The sequence below is a fragment of the Hemiscyllium ocellatum genome, chromosome 25 (genome assembly GCF_020745735.1).
Source record: "Hemiscyllium ocellatum isolate sHemOce1 chromosome 25, sHemOce1.pat.X.cur, whole genome shotgun sequence".
Classification (NCBI taxonomy): Eukaryota; Metazoa; Chordata; class Chondrichthyes; order Orectolobiformes; family Hemiscylliidae; genus Hemiscyllium; species Hemiscyllium ocellatum.
Window position 1 is genome coordinate 41,548,165 of NC_083425.1, and position 25,534 is coordinate 41,573,698.

General features: G+C 41.3%; 1 protein-coding gene across 2 annotated transcripts in view; it reads left to right on the plus strand.

Moving 5' to 3' along the window:
- The first annotated feature begins 4,736 nt into the window (after positions 1-4,736).
- The window catches only part of wdr45b (WD repeat domain 45B), a 53,867-nt gene continuing 33,069 nt past the window's right edge, over positions 4,737-25,534 (plus strand). The window contains exons 1-2 of one of the 2 annotated variants that reach the window (XM_060844597.1): positions 4,737-4,889; positions 25,245-25,340. In XM_060844597.1, the coding sequence (XP_060700580.1) occupies positions 4,823-4,889; positions 25,245-25,340 (163 nt within the window). In that variant the 5' untranslated portion in view covers positions 4,737-4,822. The remainder of the gene's footprint in view (positions 4,890-25,244; positions 25,341-25,534) is intronic. The other variant, XM_060844598.1, reaches the window with a different exon arrangement.

Here is a 25,534-nt window from a genome sequence, read left to right on the forward strand (position 1 = left end):
GTGTATATTGATGACCTGGTAGCTTTTAGACATTCATGAAGTGAACATTTACAGCATTTATTGGACATGTTCGATCAACTTTGGAAGGCAGACTTGGTGGTAACCCTTGCTAAAAGTGAATTTGCTAAAGCCCAAGTCCACTTCCTGGGTCATGTTATTGGACACAGACAAAAGGCCCCGCGAGATGCAAAACTGAAAGTAATTGGGGGATTTCCCACACCATTGACAGAAAAAGCAGTACTACGGTTCCTGGGGTTGAGTGGATTTTACCAAAAGTTTGTGCCGAATTTTAGCAGTGTGTCTCCTCCACTCACCGAATTGTTAAAAAAGAGCAAGAAGTTTCAGTGGACAGCAGACTGTCAAAGGGCATTTGACAGCCTAAACACTGCTCCAGTATTAGGCACACTGGATTACACAAAGCCATTCAAGGTGGCTGTCGATGTCAGTGATGTGGATGTTGGTGCGGTGCTCCTGCAGGAGGATGATGAGGGAATAGAAAGACCCATCGGATATTTTTCCAGGAAGTTGAACATTCATCAACAGAAATATTCAATGATGGTGAAAGAGACTTTGAGCTAGGTGTTGTCATTACAACATTTCAGTGTTTATATTACCAGCAACGCGTCTGAGACAATCATATACACTGATCACAACCCATTGACATTGATAGAAAAATTTAAGGACAAAAATGTCAGACTGTTTAGATGGAGCTTGTTGTTGTAGCCATTCAATTTGACAATTGTACATGTGGCTGGTCATGAAAATGTGATTGCCAATATGTTATTGAGACTCGAATGAGATACGGTGGCATTCGGTGGTGGGTGTACCGTGGCCTGAATTTGCATGTTTATAGTTAGTATAGTGTATATGTGTGTTTAGACTACTAACTGGGTTTTGAAGAGTTAAAAATGAAGCCACGTTTTGAATTGATGGGTTTTTTTTAATGAGGGGAGCTATCACAAAGCTGGTCCCTTTTTCTTCTAAAAGCTGTTCCTTGACTCAAGGATACTCTGCCCTTGACTATTTTCAGAGGGGTAATAAACCGGGTTAGGCTTCAATCAATCTGGTTTGGGACAGAGAAGAAAAGGATTTTGAGAGGCCTTTTGTTTATATGCAAACAGATGGGACTTCAGGCCAAAGTGGTCATGTTTTAGAAGTGACCTGTATAATGGAAGGGGAATGGTCAGCTCACTAGCAGAGTTGAGCTGGGCAGGTTTTAGTTCAGTCCTGAACTATTGAGAAATTCAACAGGGAGCTGTGTGAAAACTCTCTCTGTCTCTTTTCTGCCCTTCAACTTCAACCTGCAAGTATGTGTTCCATTTATACTGCTTTTAAAAGGGAGAGTGCTAATTGGGACTGATGTGTATATTTAGAACAACATCTTTAAGTCTAGTTTGGATAGACTATGTTCTGTATGGGTTTGTTATTCTGTTCATTGTGTTTCATTGTGTAATTTTGTGAATAAATTTTTGTCTGTTCTAAAACCTAGTAGTCAACCTAGCTAACTTACTCCAGGTAACTTTCACTGCACACTTACTGAAACAAATTGCAAAGTTATGATCTAGGGCTGCCTGCTTCAGTAGTCTGGCCAAGACCAAACAGTAAACAACATTTATATCATGTTCATTTCAGAATTCAGTTTAAGAAACTATCTCACATCTTGTATGACAATTCTTTTTCTCCTTCTCTGTAATATCACTTTTGCTGTTGTATCATTCCCACTTCTGCTAAAACTTATGTCCAGAATTCTGTAATTTTTAATTTTAACCTCACGGACTTTTTGCACTGCCCTGAGAAATATTCCAACTTGTCTAAATCTCTACTGTGTGCTACTTGTGTGACAAGTCTCATTATCCATCAACTTCACTATTGTTGACTGTCTAAGGATAGCAACCTAGCTTCTGACTCAGATCTGTCCATGTAACTGAAGTTCCTCACCCTGGTACCATCTAGTAATTTTTTTTTCAAGTCTTGACTTTTTTTTAATAAAGTGTAGCACCCAGAATATTTCAGTAATTTGCTTACTCTTGCCCTTTTATGTTTACTACATCTACTTATAAAGTCAAGGAACCTGGATGCCTTTCAACCTATGTTCCCATTTGCGAATATTTTGTACATTTACACCGAGATTTCTCGATTGCCCCTGCCATAAAATTGGCTGTCCCATTCAAGACATGGCCTTTGCAACCATCAGCAATTTAAGATTCACTAAATGCAGTCACACCATCTAAATGGATTTTTTTGCATGTGTCCATCAATGTGTAGCTGGAGGCTCTTGTGGTAGTGCCCCTACCTCTGAGCTAGGAGATCTGTGTTCAGTTCTCACCTGCTCCAGAGTAATGCAACAACATCTCTGAACAGGTTGATTCAAACATACCTCAACTCGTAGCTGGAAGTGTGCCAATGATGAATCATCTATGTTCGACAATGTAATTGTATCTTGAATTACTGTCTTCATTGTAATAATTAACGAAGTTTGCTACATCTTTAAAGCGAGTTGTCCCAACAAATAATAATATGGTGCTGGAGAAACTCAGCAGGTCTGGCAGCATCTGCAGGAAGAGGAACAAAATTAAACCTTGCAATTCCAACATGATTCTTAGAGTCATTGAGGCATACAGATGTACAGCAAAGAAACAGACCCTTTGGTCCACCTAGCCCATGTTGACCAGATATCGTCACCTAATCTAGTCCCATTTGCCAGCACTCGGCCCATATCCCTCTAAATCCTTCCTATTCATATACCCATCCAGATGTCTTTTAAATGCTGTAATTGTACCAGCATCCACCACTTCCTCTGACAGCTCATTCCATACATGCACCACCCTCTGTGTGAAAATATTGCACCTTAGGTCCCTTTTATATCTTCCCTCACTCACCCTAAACTTATACACTCTAGTTCTGCACTCCCCCACACCAGGGAAAAGACCTTGTTTATTTATCCTATCCATGCCCCTCAAAAATGGCCTAACCAATGTCAGCTGCAACATGACATCCCAACTCCTATACTCAATGCACTGACCAATAAAGGAAAGTATACCAAATGCCTTCTTCACTAACCTAGCAACCTGCAACTCTACTTTCAAAGAACTATGAACCTGCACTCCAAACTCTTCTTCAGTTCTGACGGAGACTCTATACTCAACCCAACGACTCCCACTGCTACCTGGATTACAACTCTTCCCACCCTACCTTCTGCAAAAATGCCACCCTGTATTCCCAATTCCTCCGCCTCTGCCGTATCTGCTCCCAGGAGGACCAGTTCCACCAAGAACACATTAAATGGCCTCCTTCTTTAGAGACCGCAATTTCCCTTCCCACGTGGTTAAAGAGCCCTCCAACGCATCTCATCCACATTCTGCCCGTCCACCCTCAAACCCCACCCCTCCAACCATAACAAGGGCAGAAACCCCCACGGTGCTGACCTTCCACCCTACCAACCTTCGCATAAACCACATCATCTGAAGACATTTCTGTCACCTCCAAATGGACCCCACCACTAGGGATATATTTCCCTCCCCATCCATTTCCGCAAAGACCGTTCCCTCCGTGACGACCTGATCAGGTCCACACCCCTCATTAATGCACCCTCCCTTCCTGGAATCCTCCCCTGCCATCGCAGGAATTGCAAAACCTGAGCCCACACCTCCCCTCACCTCCATCCAAGGCCCCAAAGGAACCTTCCAAATCCATGAAAGTTTTACCTGCACATCCACGAATATCATTTATTGTATCCGTTGCTCCTGATGTGGTCTCCTCTACATTGGGGAAACTGGATGCCTCCTAGCGGAGCGCTTTACGGAACATCTCCGGGACACCCACATCCATCAACCCCACTGCCCTGTCGCTCAACATTTCAACTCCCCCTCCCACTCTGCCGCGGACATGCAGGTCCTGGGCCTCCTCCACCGCCGCTCCCTCACCACCTGACACCTGGAGGAAGAACGCCTCATCTTCCATCTTGGAACTCTTCAACCCCAGGGCATCAATGTGGATTTCACCAGTTTCCTCATTTCCCCTTTCCCCCACCTCCAACCTTCCAGCTTAGCACTACCCTCATGACCTGCCCTACATGCCTATCATCCTTTCTCATCTATCTGCTCCACCCTCCTCTCTGACACATCACCTTCATCCCCACCCCATTCACCTATTGTACTCTCTGCTACTTTCTCTCCACCCCCACTCCCATCTCATTTATCTCTTCGTTCTGCAGGCACCCTGCTTCTATTCCTGATGGAGGGCTTTTGCCCGAAACGTCGATTTTCCTGCTGCTCGGATGCTGGCTGACCTGCTGTGCTTTTGTGGCACCACTCTAATCTAGAATCTGGTTTCCAGGAAATGCAGTCCATGTTTTTACCTACTCAAAACATTAATTCAGTTTCTTTGTCCACAGATACTGCCAGATCTGCATGAGTTGCTCCAGCACTGTATTTTTATTTTGTATATGCAATATTGTTCAGTTATCATTCATCTTTAATTAATCATTAAACTTTTTTTTAATCATTGGCCGGAACATTATAGAAAGGAGTGAGATTTCTGCAACAAAGTGTAACAGCCAGAAAGTTTTTGAAAGAATGTGTTGAGAATGCAGCATCTCCAGTGAAGTGACATCTCTGGGGCCCACTGGAGGGATGCTCCTCATTGTGACTGCATGCGCTGCCTTTAAAGAGAGCGATTGCAGCGGCGATCCTTTGGAATGTACTGGCGGCTCGGCGTTCGACTTGCCGTGCTGGATGAGTAGCTGGCGCCGGAAGTGAGTGAGTGAGCGGTTGGACGGCTCAGCTCGGCCCGGAGAGAGTGGCTGAGGCAGCGGGGGCTGGCCATGGACTTGCTGCCGGCCAACCCGCACGGGAACGGCCTGCTGTACGCCGGCTTCAACCAGGACCATGGTGAGTAGCCACCCGGGCTCGCAGCCACGGCGGCGGCGGTTGTTGTTGACGACTGGGAGTCCGGGACGGCCGCCGCTCTCAATCTCAAGGCCCCGAGGCTGGGGTTATGGGGTTGGCGGGGGGTGGAGGGAGCGGTTGACCCGGCCTCCCCTGCCCTCCCGCACTTTGCCCTGGACTCCGAGCATCGAGGTTTGACTGCGGCCTTTTGTTTTCGACTTCCAAGGTGGGCAGTTAAAATGTAACCCATGTTGACGCTGGGAAATAAACAAGCTCCACGTGTTTTTAAATACGATTAGTGATCTCTCTGGGTAAGGCTGGTTGTTCCAATCCGTCCCTTAAGGGACTTTGGTTTTAAAATAGACAGACAGATCAAAAGGCAAATGAAGAGGGGCTTGCGGGTGGGCGCAAGACCGAAGTATTCTTTTAGGGGGAAAGGGGGTGGGGCATCCAACCGAAAATCTGTCAGTGTTTTGAAAAAACTGTAGCAATTCCTTCTGTAACTGAAAGGTGTCAGAAAGAGGGGTTGACCCAGGCATAGTTGGCAGCTGGGCACAGAGCATTTGCAGACAGGCTATGGTGGGTGTTTGGAGGTGGCACAGCATAACAGGTCTCCCGACAGGAGTGGGTATAAATGGGTTTTAACACCTGCCCCAGCACAGGGTGCAGACTTCCTGGGTGTTGTCATCTCCGCTCCCCATGAATGTGAGGTTTACGTTCCTGTGTAAACTGTTTGTTTATGCTTGTCAGACAGTACAGCCTCCTGATGATCTGCTGGTTCCTGTTACCTTAGAGGTGGGGCATCCTGAGAAAGCTGACACATGAGGAAATGTTGCAAATGATGTTTATGGTCTAAATTAATAACTGACAATGCTGTTTTTTTTTTAAAAAAGATGTTATTCTAGGGAGATATTCTAAGATTGCAGCAATTAAAGTTGAGTTTCTTCGCAAATAAGCAATCTGTAAAGACCTCAAATTCCTGTTAAATATGTTTTGATTTTTCCCTGCTGGTGTGTAATAGCTTGGATTCTAGAATTACAAATAGAGGTTTATAATATTGGTACTATAAATAAATATTTTCTTTGGAATTGGAAAAATAATTGTAGGAGTTTGTTTACATTTAAGGTAGTAACACAGTATTTTCTACACTAGCTAGGTATTACTTGGAATATTCATGCATATGAACTGCCAAAAACACACATGTAATCTTTGTCCAATAACTGTGAGCTACTTTAATTTGCATTTCTACTCTTGTGCCTTTAACAATGGCTAGTCCCACATGGGAAGCAATCATAAATTTTGCCTAAAAATTAAGCACAAAGATAGATGCTAGAAATTTGGTAGTGGTGGGTGCTTATAACACTGTGGTAGTGTCCCTCTGTTTGACCCAGGTGGGCTGGGTTAAGTCCTACCTGCTCCAGAGGTATCAAAAAGCATGTATGAGTGGGTTGAATTGAAAATATCTATTCACTTATTCTAGACTCTGAGGACTCTTTTGTGATGTAGTGCACAAATTGATTTTTTTTAAAAAATCCATCTGGCAGATTGCTCGTGACAGTGATAGTGTCCCTACCTTTGAGCCTGGAAGTCTGGGCTCAAGGCTCACCAGAGCTGTGTCATAACTTTTCTGTGAGCCAATGCAATTAAACATTATGTAGCTACTTTTTAATCTGTCTATTTTAACAAGCATTCCTTGATTTCAGTTGAGTTTTATTTAATACTGTGAAAACTGATTTATCACCGTAATAAGTATTTTTAATAAGACTACTCAGTCCTCCACTTGATCAATCTTGAACTCACCCCTCTGAATATCTCCTTTGAGTGCCACCTTTTATAAGACCTGGTCTTTGTGAAGCCCTTGGGGTGTTTTTCATCTTAAAGATGCTACATGGATACAAGTCCCTTTTATGTGGAAAGATGACTTCTCTGAAAGTACTTCATTGACTGCAGCGCTTTGGGGCATCCTGAGGTTGTCAAAGACCTGAATAAATTCCACTGTTACTGAGTCTTTCTCTGATTGCCTTTTGGTCGAGGTGCAGATTTACTATTCAGACTGTTCAACTCTTTCTAAGGACTGCTTAGGTTCACCTAATTGCAAATATCCATGTCCTATTCACACCTTTTGAAAGGAAATAGGATTGCATAAATTCGAATTGATCATTATGTATTACACTAACAAGAGTTTTGATATGATGAACGTTGGTGAAATTTTAATTTATCTTCAAAATGGCATTTGGATTTTGTTTGCATTATTAATGCTCTCTTGACCATCATTTGAAAAGCTCGACTACCTGATCTAGTTTTTTTTTAAATGGCTTCACCTTTTTTGATAATTGTTTGGTAGAGAGGTGCTCATTTCCTTTTGGGATGCTGTCGTCAATTGCTTAAACATTTTATTGTTCAGACTGCTGTACATGATTTTGCTAGGCTTCAGCAATAACGCAAATAGGAAATACAGTCCTCATGGTTTCCTATTTCCAGATGTCACATATTAAGTGACTTATACACCAAACAAATTGCCTATGGGTTTGTTTCTACATAACAGCGGTTCAAAAATATCAAATAATGTAGCAACAATTAATGCTTCAGCAATATCATTCTGATAATGTTTGGATTGTGATAATTGATTCATATTTTTCTTCTAAATAATCTATCTTTACTCGTGTATTTCTGGGCACGCCCATGTTCTTAGTATTGTTGATTTCATTGCCAGTGCAAAAAGTGACTCCTGTCGTTGCAGGGAATGTCTCTCCATGGGTAGTTGACATCTACTGTATTAAGCTACAGTAGTCACAGATTACTGTTTTCTTTGCTCCAAACTTAAATCCAGTACCAATATAAAACAAAGCTACTTTTCCCCATTTGATAATTAATCTAACCATTACTTCCATTGGTGATAGGAAATATCTTGAATTTATGAAAGTCTTGGTCCATGGTAGTAATGTATCCTTGATATGCGCAATTATTTAAACATAAAGATTCTGAGAGTCCGATTATGCAACAAGTTGTGCTAGACCTGTATGAGTTGGGTCATTCTCCAATGGGTTTGCCTTAACACATTTTTAAAAAAAGTTACCTGATTATTGAGTCTGTGATTTATACTTCGTGATTTCTGGTTCTGCTCTTATTCTGTCTCTGTCTTCCCTGCTTAGATGGCAGTAATGATCCATGGCGTCTAGTAGCAGTCTAATTAAAGCCTCCCTTCTCAGTCTGTATTTAAATAAATATGAAATGTTTGCTGATTGGCACACTACTTTCCCCAGTTGTCTGTGGAATTGCAGCACCAAACTAAGGAAAAACTTATGTTATTGTCCATTTGTAAAAAGATCACAGATTAATTCCATCATTCAGTTATCTGCTTAAATTCCTGAAATGATTTCATCTGCACCATTTGACTTCAGATGTTCTTGTTTCAGTGTAGAAAGTTGGTCATTCACATTTTCAAATGTCTGACTCATTTTTTTGCACATTTGTACAATAAATTAGCATTGAATGTTTTAGTTTTAAGATCAAATTACACTCTTGAAATGGGCTTTAAACTGAACATGGATGGTAAGAAGCAAGAAGGAGAGGCGGGAATGTAGATTGAATTTAATTGCATGTAACCATTGAATACTGAAAGGAAATAAATCTATCTAAAACTTACAACAATTGTCCCAAAGCCAAGACACTCTTCAGGTGTATTGATGCATGTAATCTACTACAAAAACTTGACAAATTCCATCTTGTTTTTGAAAATGAGCACCATTTTAGTAACCTTAACAGGGTACATCCCAAGGAAACCAAAGTTTGAGGAAATTAAAGTTCTCATCACGTAACTAGCACTGTAAAAGGAATGTGAGTGTGGAAAGACAGAAGGACCCATCAAATAAAATCTTTTGAACTGCTTTTCTAGTAAGCAACAGTATTCAGCCTCTGGGGAGGTTTCTTCCCCTGTACTGGTTGCTTGTGCTAATTTGTCAGAGATGGCAGATTGGTAACTTGAGTATTAAGTGAATTGCGTGAAGTTTCAATGTCTGGACTGCAAAGATTATTAGTTATTACAATAATGCAAATGTCAAAAAAAACTCTGCATTATCTATGTTGTTTGAATTTTTTAAGGAATGGGTATGTTTATATTTTAAAATATAGTACATAACTCTATTTGTGAATTTTCTACAACATGCATGGTTTTTCAGAATTATAAGATATTATTGTCAATGGAAGAATGAAAGGTGCATTGGTTAGTTACTGTGTCAAGTTTAATTCTCTGTTATGGTCACTGTGATCTATTTTGACTTTTCTCCAGACCTTGTGTGAATTTGCCATGGGAGCATTGGGCAATCACTATAATTTAAGGCGCTAATCACATAATAACTATTCCAGCAAATTCCACGCCAACAACCTTCCAGACTATCGACTCATAAAATTTATGATTTTGTTTTTGTCCTCCTATGCTGCTTGCCTGCTTATCTCAATATTGGGTTTGTTTTAGTATCTTGCAAAACCTCAGTTATTTCATTTCAATTCATTGTCTAGCTAATTTGGACCATGATTGGATTGATCTTGCAAGAATGACAAATAGCTGGAGGATAATGTAGGGGAAATTGATGATAGATGTATAAGGTTTAAATTAACAAGATCCTTTGTGGATCAAGTCTGAGGCCAGATTACATAAACTTGGCTTGTCTTCTCTTAGTGATCATTCCAGTGCTGCCCTGGTCAGCTTCTCACCTTGCAACTTCTGTAAACCTGAGCTTATCCAAAACTCTGCCTGTAATCTAACTCATGCCAAGTGCTGTTCATCCATCAACCATTTGTATGTTGACCAACATTTCCTCCTGTTCTGACAACAGTTTGATTTGTAACATTCTCATCTTGGTTTTGGGTGCCTTGCAGTTGCCGAGGACTTTGCACCAGCCCTACAACACTCCCAGATCCCTATCAACTCTGCTATTCTATTGTTTTTACTTTTGTGTCTTCCTGATTTTTCACCAGTGCCTAGTAGGAAACGATGCCATTGCCTGCTTGGACCAGATGCTCTGAAATTTCTTCTCTCAACCTTCCTCCTTATGATCTCTGCTTAAAATCTACTTTTGACTGTGTTTAGCTATCTGTTCTAATTTCTTATGTGGATCATTATGGAATAGATTTTAAAGCTCTTGTGGAAAGCCCTAACCTTTTGCAACTTTAGTGCTGCTTTATAAATCCAGTAAGTTCAATGATTTTGAAGTATTTGAATTGGTTCAACATGAATACATGAAAAATATTTCCTCTGGTTTTGAAATCTAGAACACGGAAATCAAATTGTTAAAACCAGAGCTGACCCATTCAGCAGTGAAATCAAGAAATATGCTTTACAGCCTGTGTTGTGGAAATCTGAAACCCTTATGGAACAATTGTAAGATATCTATGAAACTATATCAAACATGACAAATTAAAATCTTTTCAAGGAGCACGCTTTTTACCCATGTCCCATCACTCGGTATGATGGGGAAACTGGCAGTTGTTGCCTGAATGAATGGTGGAAGAACACCCCATTATATTTAAAACTTGACTTGTCTTTATTTCCTGATGCACTTGCATGCTTACTTTCAGCAACTGCTGTACAAAACACCAGTCTTGTTGAACATACTATTCTCTCAATTTAGATTTAATTCAAATAAAAAAAGTAGGAATGCAAATTATTATTACAAAGTAGATAATCTCCCATTTATCCATACTATACTGCACCTGCCGTGCATTTGCACACTCACTCAGACAGTCCAAATCATTGCAATATCTTTGCATCCTCCTCACAACTTGCCCTACTACCCAGTTTTGTGCCATCTGCAAACTGTCGATATTACATTTAGTTCCCTCATCTAAATTATTTAACATATATTATGAATAGCTGGGGTCCTAGCACTGATCATTGTGGTACCCCCCTGCTAGTCAGAAAAAGACCCACTTATTCCCACTATTTTCTTTCTGCTAACCAATTTTCTATCCATCTCGGTATGCTGCATTCAACTTCATGTGCTTTAGTTTTACACATTAATCTGTTGTGTGGGACTTTGAACCTTCTGAAGGCTTTTGACAAATAAACCACATCCACTGGCTCCCTCATCAGCACAACTCGTTAAATCTTTGAAGAATTCCAATAGATTTGTCAAGAATAATTTCCCTCCTTTTAAATCCATGTTAACTGTGTTGACTCTACCATTTTTTCCCTCCCAAGTGGTCTGCTATAAAATCCTTAAAATGGACTCCAGCATCTTTATGACTACTGACATCTGATTCACTGGGCTGTACTTCCTCTTCAAGATTTACAAGGATGTTGCCAGGGTTGGAGGATCTGAGCAACAGGGAGAGGCTGAACAGGCTGGGGCTGTTTTCCCTGGAGCGTCGGAGGCTGAGGGGTGACCTTATAGAGGTTTACAAAATTGTGAGGGGCATAGATAGGATAAATAGGCAAAGTCTTTTCCCTGGGGTCGGGGAGTCCAGAACTAAAGGTCGTAGATTTAGGGTGAGAGGGGGAAGATGTGAAAGAGACCTAAGTGGCAACTTTTTCACGCAGAGGGTGGTATGTGTATGGAATTAGCTGCCAGAGGAAGTGGTGGAGGCTGGTACAATTTCAACATTTAAGAGGCATTTGGATGGGTATATGAATAGGAAGGGTTTGGAGGGGTATGTGCCGGGTGCTAGGAGGTGGGACTAGATTGGGTTTGGATATCTGGTCGGCATGAACAGGTTGGACCGCAGGGTCTGTTTCCATGCTGTACATCTCTATGACCTTTTTTTAAAAGTGAGGTTACGTTAACTACCCTTCAGTCTGTAAGAACTGTTCCAGTGTCTAAAGGATCATGGAAGATGACCACCAATGCATCCACTGTTTCTCTGTCTTCTTCCCCAAGTACTCTCTGGTATGTAGATTATCAGGGCCTGGGGGTTATTCAGCCTTCAATTTCTTCAACGCTCTTTATTTCTTTTCCAATACGGATTTGCTTCTGTTCCTCCCTCTCGATACCATGTGTTGTACATTATTTCTGGTACGTTACTCATATCTTCCTTTGTGAAGACAGAGCAAAGTATGAATTTAGTTCATTAGCCACTTCTTTGTTCCCCATTTTAAGTTCTCCCATTTTTGACTAACTGACCTAAGGATTTTTCACCAGTCTTCTTACTCGATGAGAAAGCGATGATCACCTTATTGGGATTGTATTATAGACCCCCTAATAGTCAGCATGAAATTGAGAAACCAATTTGGAAGGAGGTCTGTTATCTGTATGAATAATAGGGTGGGTATGCTAGGGGATTTTAACATTCCAAACATAGACTGGGACTGCCATAGTGTTAAGGGTTTGGATGGGGAGGAGTTTGTTAAGCTTGTCCAAGAAAACTTTGAGTCATTATGTGGATGTACTGATGAGGGAGTGTGCACAACTTGACCTACTGTTGGGAAATAAGGCAAGGCAGGTGACTGATGTGTCAGTGGGGGAGCACTTTGGGTCCAGTGACCATAATTGTGTTAGTTTTAAAATTTAGTGATGGAAAAGGATAGACCAAATCGAATAGTTGAAGTGCTGAATTGGAGGAAGGCTAATTTTGATGGTATTAGGCAAGAACTTTCAAAAGCTCATTACCGGCAAACATCTGCCCCCAAAGGGATAGCTGGAAAATGGGAAGCCTTCAGAAATGAGATAACAAGAGTGCAGAGACAGTATATTCCTGTTAGGGTGAAAGAAAAGGCTGATAAGTGTATGGGATGCTGGATGACTAGAGAAATTGAAGTATTGGTCAAGAAAAAGAAGAAAGCATATGTTAGGTATAGATGGGAAAGATTGAATGAATGCCTGGAGTATAAGGCAGTAGGAGTATACCTAAGAGGGAAATCAGGAGGGCAAAAAGGGGACATGAAATAGTTTGGCAAATAGGGTTAAGGAGATTCCAAAGGGTTTTTACAAATACATTGAGAAAAGGTTAAGTAGGGAGAGAATAAGGCATCTGTAATACAATCCCAATAAGGCGGCATTTGTGTGAAGCCGCATGAGATGGGGGAAATATGAAACAAGTATTTTGCATCAGAGTTTACTGTGGAGAAGGACATGGAAGATATAGAATGTGGGGGAAATAGATGGTAACGTCTTGAAAATGTCCATATTACAGAGGAGGAAGTGCTGGATGTCTTAACACACAAAAGTGGATATATCCCCAGGACCTGATCAGGTGTACCCAAGAACTCTGTGGGAAGCTAGGGAAGTGATTGGTGGGTCCTTGCTGAGATATTTGTATCATTGATCGTCACAAGTGAGGTTCCGGAAGACTGGAGGTTGGCTATGTGGTGCCACTCTAAGAAAGGTGGTAAGGAAAAGCCAAGGAACTATCGAGCGGTGAGCCTGATGTCAGTGATGGGCAAGTTGTTGAAGGAATCCTGAAGGGCAGGATTTACACTTGGAAAGGCAAGGACTGAGTAGGGATTGTCAACATGGCTTTGTGCGTGGGAAATCATGTCTCTCAAACTTGATTGTTCCTTCTTCAAAAAAAAACTCAGAGGATTGATTCGGCCAGAGCAGTAGATGTGATCTATATGGACTTCAGTAAGGTGTTCGATAAGGTTCCCCATGGGAGATTAATTAGCAAGGTTAGATCTCATGGAATACAAGGAGAACTAGCCATTTGGATACAGAACTGGCTCCGAAGTATAAGACAGAGGGTAGTGGTGGAGGGTTGTTTTTCAGACTGGAGGCCTGTGACCAGTGGAGTGCCACAAGGATCAGTGCTGGATCCAGTACTTTTCGTCATTTCTATAAATGATTTGGATATGACCATAAGTATTGTTAGTAAGTTTGCAGATGACACTAAAACTCAGGGTTCAAAACAGTGAAGAAAGTTACCTCCGATTACCACGGGATCTTGATCAGATGGGTCAATGGGCTGAGGAGTGGCAGATGGAGTTTAATTCAGATAAATGCGAGGTGCTGCATTTTGGGAAAGCAAATCTTACCAGGGCTTGGGCACTTAATGGTAAGGTCCTAGGGAGTGTTGCTGAACAAAGACCTTGGTCTGCAGGTTCATAACTCCTTGAAAGTGGAGTCGCAGGTAGATAGCATAGTGAAGAAGGCGTTTAGTATCCTTTCCTTTATTGGTCAGAGCATTGAGTGAAGGAGTTGGGAGTTCATGTTGTGGCTGTACAGGACGTTGGCCACTGTTGGAATATTGCGTGCAATTCTGGTCTCCTTCCTATTGAAGAAATGATGTGAGACTCAGAAAAGATTGGCAAGGATGTTGCCAGGATTGGAGGATTTGAGCTTTTAGAGAGAAGTTGAATAGGCTGGGCTGTTTTCCCCAGAGCGTCAGAGGCTAAGAGGTGCATATGTGGAATGAGCTGCCAGAAGAATTGGTGGAGGCTGGGACAATTGCAACATTTAAAGGGCATCTGGATGGGTACATGAGTAGAAAATGTTTAGAGGGATATGTGCCAAGTGGTGGCAAATGGGACTAGATTAGGTTGGGATATCTGGTCGGCATGGCCGAGTTGGACCAAAGGGTTTGTTTCCATGTTGTACCTCTCTATGACTCTCCACATACTTATTGACATTTTTACAGTATTTCTTCAGTTCCTCGCAAACTTACAATCGCACTTCTTTCTTTATTGAAAAAAGAACTTTTGTAATTTTGTAAAAAATCTTTAAAAAGTTGTACAAACAAGTATAAACATCAATATATAATTATTATTTTAAAAAAAAGAGAGAGAAAAACCCAACTAACTAACTAATCTATCCTACAAACAACCAAAACATAATGGAATATCATACATTGCTAGCAATAAACAACTAAATAATTTAATAACTAGGTATATGCTCAAAATAGGTTTACAGCTGAAAATGTGTTGCTGGTCAAAGCACAGCAGGCCAGGCAGCATCTCAGGAATAGGGAATTCGACGTTTCGAGCATAAGCCCTTCATCAGGAATGAGAGAGAGTAGCCAATCAGGCTAAGATAAAAGGTAGGGAGGAGGGACTTGGGGGAGGGGCCACCTCCATCGCCCCTCCCCCAAGTCCCTCCTCCCTACCTTTTTATCTTAGCCTGCTTGGCTACTCTCTCTTATTCCTGATGAAGGGCTTATGCTCGAAACGTCGAATTCCCTATTCCTGAGATGCTGCCTGGCCTGCTGTGCTTTGACCAGCAACACATTTTCAGCTGTGATCTCCAGCATCTGCAGACCTCATTTTTTACTCAAAATAGGTTTACATCAAGTCATAATAAAACCTGTGTTTATACAGGATTCCTCCTCCCGGGGGTCCCCGAACAAACCAGAACCAATACTACCACTAGACAAAAGTCCTGGACAGTGTGCCTGAGATATGTGTCGATGTAGTTCAAAAAGGGCTGCCATGTTTTTGGTGCACCATATTTGTGAGGAAGTCAAGGGGGATATATTCCATGGCCCATCGGCCATAGCACTCTTCTTTCCCTATTAGAATTATAGGGATTAATTATCAGTGTGGTCTTCTTTTGTATATAATCTCGTCTTTGGAAATACTGAAAAAGATCCCTGTTAGACAGACAATCCAAACATCTGGTGCAACTGTTCAAAGGACGACATAATGTCCCCATCAAATAGGTCTCCCATGCAGAAGATACCTCTGGGCTTCCAAGTTTTAAATGTTGCATCTGTCAGCCCTGGCTGGAATCCCGGTGCTCCCACTGTAGGAGTATAAGGGGAGGTTTTTTACAGGTTACCCTCATCTTGTCACATTATCCTCCAAGCTTTAATTGTATTTAATACAACAGTAGTCCACAATAGCTCTCATCGTGTCCATAAATAAAAGATTGAGGGGGCATTTTGATTGGGAGGTCTCAATATCTAACCAGATTGGGTCTCTTGTGACCCACAATCAATCGCTACTTAAGATAATAAGGAGCTCAGTTGATACCTCCTAAAATCTGGAAAGTCCAGTCCTCCCCTTGCTTGTGGGAACTGCAGCTTTTCTAGTTTGATAAGGGGCTGTTTATGATTCCAAAGAAAGGAGTCGAGCCAGCCTTAGTGTACGTAACGCCTGTCTCGGCAGCATCAGGGGAGCATTCTGATAGGATATAGAAGATGAAGTAGAATATTCTTCTTGACTCCGGCTACTCTGCTTGACCAGGATATTGGGAGGTCTCCCCAGCGTTGAAGGTCCTGTCTTATTTTCTTGAAAGTGCACGAAATTAGCTTTCTACAGCTGACCAAATACTGGGGTGATTAAAAAATACCTAGGTACAGAAAACCTTTTAGTGACCACCGAAAGGGGAAGCAAGATCGGTCCCGTAAATTGGATACACTGGCAAGACCTCTGAACGGCATGGCCTCAAATTTCACAAAATTGATTTTAAAATAAATTGATCACTTGGATTAGGTGGGACACGGATATCAAAGGATCGCTTAAGAGGAGGAGGACCTTATCCGTATAGTGTTTTTATGTTTGCCCGATCCAACCCTTGGAGCTGTTATGTTAGGGTCAGTTTATATAGCTTCTGTCAGTGGTTCAATCACTAGCATGAATAATAATGTGAAAGAGGACATCCCTCACGACAGTCCCTGCCAACACTAAAGCTATCTGAACGTACGCCATTGGTGATCACCGCTGCTTTGGGATCATTATATAATACTGAAACCCATTTAGTAAATATCTCTTCGGCATTAAACCTTTCCAGTGTATAAAAAAGATGTGGCCATTCTACCTGATCAAATGTCTTCTCTGCGTCCAAGGAGACAGCTAAACCCAGTATTGTTCCCTGTTGACAGGTTTGTATCATATTTAAGACCCTTCTAATATTATTAGTTGACCTGCGGCCCTTTATAAATCCCGTCTGGTCCTCTTTTATGATGTATGGAAAGACCCTCTCCAATCTTAACGCTAACATTTTTAGAAAGTATTTTGAAATCCACATTTAATAAGGATATGGGTCCATATGATGAGCAATCTTCAGGGGCCTTTCCTTTTTAAGAATAAGAGATGTTTGCTTCTCTCAATGAAGGTGGGAGGCATCCCTGACTATGCGAATAATTATACATATTTATGATTGGCCTGGCCAGTTACCCTATAAATTTTTTTAGAGAACTAAGCCTGGAATCCGTCTGGTCCAGGTACTTTGCCACTCTGAAGCTGCCTAACAGTGTCCTGTACTTCCTGGTTTGTCAGGGGGGCATTCAAGATCGGCACCTGCTCAGAGGTTAAGCCCGGAAGGGCCAAATTTTTAAAGAAGGATTGCATCTTCTCAGTTCTATCCTCCCAGTCCTGCGATTTATACAGTTCAAAATGTACCAGCACTTTCTGTAATGGACATAATGGCTTGAGGAGCCTTTTTCTTTTGAGTAAGGTATGCTAGGTATCTGCCAGGCTTGTCGCCATATTCATATAATCTCTGCTTTGTGAATAACATTTCCCTCTTTGGTTGGGTAAGTGCGATATTCAAGGCTGCCCTAAGGGATGTGATCCTTTGTAGCTTAGTAATGGAAGGCCTGTTAAGATATGCTGTCTCAGCTTGCTCTTCATTTTCTCTTCCGGGTCGCAGAATATGAGATGACCAAGCCTCGCGCATACGCCTTAGTGGTCTCCCACATCGACGGGTTACTGGCCATACCTAAATTAATTTCCTGGAAGGTTTTGAATTCCTGCAAAAAGTACTTCATAAATTTGCTATCCTTCAAAAAGAAGGGATCCACATGCCAATGTCAGGGGCCTCTCCCATCATCCCTCGTCTTGACTTCCATATATACTGCAGCATGATCAGAAATAGCTATGTTACCTATTTTACAAGACCGTATAGAATTCAAAAGTGTCGGGGGGGGCAAAAATATATCAATTCTGGTATGGCACTTATGTGGGTTAGAGTTGAAAGTAAAGTCTCAGCCCTGGGGGCGAAGACACCTCCATACATCTACTGGCCCTAGCTCCTCATTCAGATCCGCCAGTTGTCTAGATCTCGGAGATATACCCATAGTGCTATTAGGTATCCTATCTGTCTCTGGGTCCATAATACAGTTAAAATCTCCTCCTATGGTTATATGGCAGACTCCAAAAGCCATCGACTTAGAAAACGCTGCTGTTACGAATTTAAAGGGATGCGCCGGGGGGCAATAGAGATTCAAAATTCCATAGTCTTTTCCATGTATTAGGGCATTGATCAGTATATACTGTCCAGACTCTCTTATCTGCTTAACATTTGGAAAGGAAGATTCTTCCGAATAAGAATGGCTACTCCCCTACTTTTTTGAATTGAAAGGTGAGAAAAAAGCCTGATCAAATCCGCCCTGTTGTAGCTTTAAGTGTTCTTTCACAAGTAGATGTGTCTCCTGTAAGAGAGCTACATTGACCCTTTTCTTTTTTGAAACTTGATATCTTTTTCCTTTTGATTGGTGAATTACTCTCCTTGACATTCCAGGTGCACCACCTAAGCGAATGGCTAGCAGTGATCGTCCAGGCAAGCCCGAACACCCCTGGAGGAAGAACCCCACTCAGAAAACCTTGAATAAAGACCGTAGTAAATTCACAAATACAAAAATTATTTAAAACATTGAAACCAACACAATTAAAATCTATTCCGAAGTCTTTTTTTTAATAAAAAGCACAAAACATATTTGAAAGGAGTCTTTCCCCTTGCTCCCAGGGGGCATAACTACCTATCAATAACTCCACCATAACCTCTCCTAGCTAGGGCTCGGCCCAGGCATTATAAAGTGGGAGTAGACAAATTCAAGTATTGTATAAAATCAAAGTTAAAAGTGAGTAAACGGATCCTCCATGGCTGAAGTGCAGTGTTGCTGGATAGCACATGGAGTATTGGATTTTTTTTTGAGTGGTCCAGTGACAAGCAGTGCCCTTCACATTAAATGGCAATGCTAAGTGATCAAACAGTGAAGGGGAGGGCAGGGACAACGCTCCTTTTTTTTTTCTGTAATTTTTTCCCCCCACACTACCGCTTAACTGTGGTAGTGCTTATTTTTTTCCCCTGCACTCAGTGTGTGTGTGCAGTTGTGAGAGACACAAAGTGCACAAATCTTTATTTAATTTCCACCACCAGGAAGAAAGGAAACACCCGAGTGGCCTGTGACAAGCTGTGTGATCAAAACAGTGAAGGGAAAGGAGTATTGGATATTTAGGGGTCTCAGACGCTTCTTCGCTTCATCAAATGCCCTCCTCTTGTGGACCACAGCTGGCGAGAAGTCCTGAAATAACATTATTCTGGAAGCCTCTTGCAGGACTCTGGAGGTTTCCAGGCACAAATGTTTTGCTTTGTAGCATTGAAGTCTGATCGAACCGGGTGGGGGTGCTGGTCCGATCCGGGCCTGCGTATAGCAACCCGGTGTGCCCACTTCACCCGCACCTGGCCCGGTCCTGACTCGAACTTTAATAATTGTGAGAGCCATCGCTCCAAAAAATCTGCAAGCTGGCCTTCCTCTTCCCGTTCGGGAAAGGTCAGCAACTGAATATTTTTCCGACGGCCCCGATTATCGAGGTCGTCGATGCGCTCCTCCAGGGTCCGGATTTGCTGCTTGAGAGCCCAGACCTGACCCACAGACGACTCGGCAGCCGTCTCTGAGGCTGCGGCCCTTTGCTCAGCTCCTCTGTGCTGTTCGAGGTTTTCGATTTCTTGGTCATGCTTCTGCAGATTGACTCCCACCTGGACTGGGACACCTCAATAAAGGTGTCAATCTTCTCGAAGTTTGGTGATCCCGGAGAGCAGGCTCACCTCTGCAGGTAAGTACCCCAAGGTGCCTGCGGACGTCTCTGCTGCTGTGGGAGAGGGTGGGCGAGGGGTCCCTGCATATTGCAAACTGCGGGAATTTTTTCTCTTTAGTCTTTTTAGAAACAACACCAGACTATCCAAGTTTGATGTAAAATGACAGTTTTTGCCCAGCAAAGTCAATCTTAAAGGGTGAGATGAAGCCGGGTGCCCCACTTTGCCCGAGTCTTGGGCAGAGCACACTACAGACTCGGACTTGCTGGTTGCCACCATCATGAATCTCCCCATTCTCCTTCTTAATCAATCCCTGGTCCTCCTTTGCTGACTTCTGAACTGTTCACAATGCTCAGGCATATTTTATTTTCTTACCAATTTGTGTGATTCTTTTTAGCATCTAATACTATCTCAAACTTCCCTCATAAGCTGTGGTTTGGTAATTGTTCTCTTTGCACTCATATGCCAGACAGGAATAAACAATTGCTCTTTGAATGTTTGCCATTGCCTATCTGCTGATGTTTCTTTCAGTAACATTTCCCAATCCATTATAGCCAGCTCACCCCTCATACAACTGCTGAGCAATCGAGCCTTAATTGCACACGGCCGTGTCGATGTAATGATCTCTACATACTGCATGTACTGTTTTTCCTGTTTTTATTTAAAACATACAAACCTTTCGCTCACTTTAACTTTCTTCCTTCTCCCAGTTGCACAGTGACAAAGTACATGCTCTTGAGCTATTGCATTGTTTGTTGCTCATCATAAGTGCTTTTATACATTTCTAACACTAGCTCAGACATATTCTGAGCACAAATAGATATGGTTCCATATGGAACTCACTTGTGTGAGGTGGCTCTCCGTTTTTGTCTCAATTGTAGGTTTACTTGAACTGCCTTAGTAAGTACAGGAAGTATTCTGTGATTGCCAGCTGTAAAGTTAAATTAACATCTCTGGTATAAATAAATTAGTCAGCAAAATAATTAAGAAATAGTTGAGCGTGACAGATGCCATCTGGAGAAAGCAGTGAACTGTGCACAATGTAACAATTGTTTTTGGAATTTGCTGTTTCATTAAGGAAGATGATGGAGATACTTGGCATAGGCAAGCCCTTTCAACATTTAAGTTTTCCTTCAAATTTCAGTCAGTGAGTAATCCACAAAATTTAAAGCTCTAACCTTGTAGAAGATCTTGCTGTTTCCTTTGCAATTTTGAGTCTACTGAATTAGCAGCTAGCTATACTGGCAAACTTGGCTGCAAGGGCTATGCAGCATTGGTTGGCATCCAAGAGGATTAGTAAAAAGTTGTTCATAGGCATCTTATTTTTAACATGGAAGTCTGCAGTGATTTGAAGCAACAGGCTGCTAACTCATGTTATAACAGAGATGCTTACTCATGAGAGTTGTGAAGAATAGCAATTTTTGAGAAACTAATGTGGGCATAAAGAAATAAAAATACATTGGCACTGCTTATCTCTTAGCTCTTAAAGATATAACCAAAGAAGAACATTGTTTAAATCTGCATTGAAATGTGTTACATATTTGTTTTTAGGGTGGTCCAGTGTCCATTCGAGTTAATGTAAGTGCAGCACTGACTATTTTTATTGCAGCAAACAGGCGAGCAGCTTGTTTTAAGTGCAGGCCTTAACTCTACTAATACACAACTATTCTTGAGGATTGGATCTTGTTGCCAAGACTAGCAAGTCTGTTTGTGCTTTGCGTTGCAAACCCAACTGAAGAAGTGTCCTATCGGAATCGAAACATTAACTCCGTTCCTGTCTCCACAGATGCTGCCAGACCTGCTGAGTGTCTCCTGTCACCTTCTGTGTTTGTTTCAGATTTGGAACATCTGCAGTATTTTTTGATTTCACTTTTGTGCTTGGTGTTTATGGGCTGTCACTTGCAATTGTAGTTGGATAGAAACTCCAGGGTAAAAACAATGACTGCAGATGCTGGAAACCAGATTCTGGATTAGTGGTGCTGGAAGAGTTCAGGCAGCATCTCCTGGGGAAACTCCAGGGTGTTGACCCACCATGAAGGATTGGCATTTACATCGATTTTATAGCGTTATGATTTCGGATAGAAACTTGAACATAATGGTGTTCCTATACATCTGTCATTTTTCTTTTTCTGGGTGATGGAGGTTGCGGATTTAGGAAGCACTACCAAAGAATCTAGTGAGTTGCTGAAAGAGTAAGATGTTTAATTAATTTGAAGTGTTGATCAACTGGGGAAACTTTTGAAATATATGTGAATGTCCTGAATGAATGAATATTAAAATTCAAATGCCCACCTCTTGCTTTCATTTATGCGAGTTGTCACATCTAGATTCCCAGTTCGTCTTGTCTGACTAATTTTGATGAACATTTTCATGGAGTACCTTGAGACACTTTGCTTTTTAGAAGGTATTGTGTAAATAAACGTTGTTAGTGATGGCTATTGAGCACCATTAATTTTAGTGGTTTGAGGATCAGTATTCTAAGCATGTTTATGCTATACTTGTTTTCCTAAATTGTAGTACCTGTAGTCATTTCCAAATGGCTTGGTGTTCTAAATAATTTACGGGACCAGAAGGAGGTCATTCAGCACCCCTACTCCTGTCCTCATCCACCATGTTCCCACCATAACCTTCAATACTGTTGACTATCATAATAATGTAGATTCTGGCAATCAGAAATACTCTGGTCAGACAGGGTGTGTGGAGAGAGAAACTATGTTAATGTTTGAGCTCAGCATAACTTTTCAGTTCTAACAAAAGGTTAGAGCTTAAACAGTTTACATAACAGCATGAAGCCATTAAAAGGCAGAAAATAAGTTCTGCATAAGGTGTGAAAAAAAAAGGATGATTGCACAGGACAAGAGGGTGCAGTGATGGCATAAGTCAGTAGGTCTGGGAGGCATAGTGTCCAGAAAAATGGAATTGATGATAAAATGAAATTCTTGAATTTGTTGTTGTCCAGGAGGCTGTAAGATATCCAATGGAGAGTTGAGGTGCTACTCCTCTAGTCTGTGTTAATCATCTTTTGAAGCAGCATAAGAAGCAAAGGACAGAAATCAGCTCGAGAGAAGAGATGAGGATTAACATAATAACAGTTGCTCTGTTATCTTTACAAACTAAATGGAGATGCCCCACAAAGCTGTCCCATCAGTCTGTTTGGTTTCTTCAGTGTGGAAACCAGCACACTGAGCAATGAATAGATTGAACTAAATTGAAAGATGTGTTGGTAAGTAACTATTTCATGTGGAAGAAGCACTGACTCAGGCCTGAGTGTGTAAGAAAGAGGTGCATAATGGAACCTGAATGGACCAATCTCACAGAATTTTCCACATGTCTCAGAAAAAGACATGTACTGTTTGTGACCCTTAAGGGCTTACATGGCAATATGGTTTTTTTATTTGAAGACAATGAGTGGAATTGAAGGCAGTGTTAATTAATGCAAGAACAAATTCAACCAAGTGGTGGTGAAGACAACCGGTTGAATCTTTTGATAGGGGAAAAAATGAAAGCCCTCAAGATACTGTGCTGGAGGATGTCCGATTCTGTGTCCGTAGTGAGATCAGTTTTGAGACTCTTCTGGACGTTTCCCAAAGGGGAGAGTTTCTTTCAATCTGGCTAATCAACTTCTTTGATCATCTTAAACATGTCTTTTATGGTGTCTCTAATCTTTTCTATTTTAAGAAATAGAAACATAAATTCTATTTCTAGGACATATTGCATCAATTATCCCAGTTAATGCTGGAGGCAGCCGTTGGTTCATTGATGGACTCGAAGGAAAAAAATCCCATGTATGAGTTCAAGTCCTTTCTCTATTGATGTGAGAATGTGTATAAGATATAAGCAGGCAGGGAAAAGGTTAAGTTCCAAGTTTTGTGAAACCAGACATTCAGCCGAGTATGACTTGAATCCGATAAGAATTTACAGATAACAATGGGGTGCTGGAGGCAAGGGTAATGGATTAAAAAGATGGAAAAGCAGTCATTATGCAAAGCCATTTAACAATATTGGCAGCATTCAGTATGCAAGGTCAGCTAACAAGGGCAAAAGTATCCATTGTATGAATTCTGTTAAGAATGTCCTTTTGTATAACCGTATAAACAAGGACAAAATATATACTTTTCAAAGTGACAGCATCGTCACACTGGTGTGTGAATCTCCCAGGAATTATTTGTTCTATTGATTAGATTTGGCATGGAAGTAGTGCTCAAAATAGTAATTAGTTTGCGAGATGAAGTTTAAATCAAATTAAAGCAAGAGGAAAAGTTAACCTCTATCAATTTCAAAAGTTATCTTTGCAACCTCATGAGTAGCATAATATGGCTGAGATTTGTTGACACCAATTCCGAAATGAATACTCATCTAGAGTCTTAAAGATGTACAGCATGCATGTACAGATCCTTAGGTCCAACTTGTCCATGCAGATCAGATACCCTAACCTAATCTAGTCCCATTTGCCAGCACATGGCCCATATCCTTTTAAACCCTTCCTGTTCATATACCCATCTTTTATAGGTGCCATTTAAATGCTGTAATTGTACTAACCTCCACCACTTTCTTTAGCAGCTCATTCCATACACTCGCCATCCTGTGTGTGTGAAAACATTGCACCTTAGGTCCCTTTTTATATCTTTTTTTCCCCTGTCACCATAAACCTATGACTTTCAATTCTGGACTTTCCCACCCCAAGGAAAAGACCTTTGTCTATTTATCCTGTCCATGCTCCTCATGATTTTATAAACCTCCTGAGGTCGCCCCCTCAGTCCCGGATGCTCCAGGGAAAACAGCCCCAGCCTATTCAGTGTCTCCCTATTGAGCCAGCTCTCCAACCCTGGCAACATCCTTGTAAATCTTTTCTGAACTCTTTCTTTCAAGTTTAACAACATTCTTCCGATAGGTAGGAGCCCGTAATTGCATTCCAACAGTGGCCTAACCAATGTTCTGTACAGCCGCAACATCACCTCCCCACTCCTATACTCTGACCAATAAAGGAAAGCATACCAAACGCCGCCTTCACTATCCTGTCTACCTGTGACTCCACTTTCAAGGAACTATGAATCTGCATTCCAAGGCTTTTTTTGTTCATCAGCATTCCCCGGGACCTTACCATTAAAGAGTATAAGTCCTGCTCTGACTTGCTTTTTCAAAATGTAGCAGCTCGCATTTATCTAAAATAAATTGCATCGGCCACCCCTCAGCCCATTGGCCCATCTGATCAAGATCCCGTTTTATTCTGAGGTAACCTTCTGTGCTGTTCATCTAATTCCAAGTTCTGAAAAGACACTGAAATCATACTACTTGGGGGTAAAAGAAAACACCTGTGGTCTTGAATATTCCTACACTCACAGCTTTTTTGAAATGTTCTGTAACAACTATTCAAAGACTAAATTTATTTCACTTGTGCAATCTTTAAATCTTCTTTAACTTGTTCGATCCTTTCTGTCAGCTGTCACGTAGTTAAAGTTTCTGTTAGTGTTTTATGAGCATTGTAAAATTGACTAGATTTCCTTAAAGTCATTTTTATGTTCTAAGAAATCCTTGACCATTTTACTTCAATTTTTGAGGCGAAAAATCTACTTTAATACTATGGTTTTAATTAAAATCAATTCTTAAAAAAATGTCCTTTTCAGTATCAGGGATTTCATGAATGTTCTCGGTGCTTTTTGTTTTTTGATTGCAGGTTGTTTTGCATGTGGAATGGAAAATGGATTCCGTGTCTATAACACTGATCCATTAAAGGAGAAGGAAAAACAAGGTGAGGCGTATCATCAGTCAGGTAATGCAGATTTGTGATTACTATTGCTTTTTCCAAATTTTCCAACTGTTGAGTTTGAGATTATTACCTTTATTTTTGAACATACAGCACAGAAACAGACCTCTTTGGTCCAACCCATCTAACCTAACCAGACATCCTCAGTCCCATTTGCTCGCATTTTGGCCCATATGCCCCTCAGCCCTTCCTATTCATAT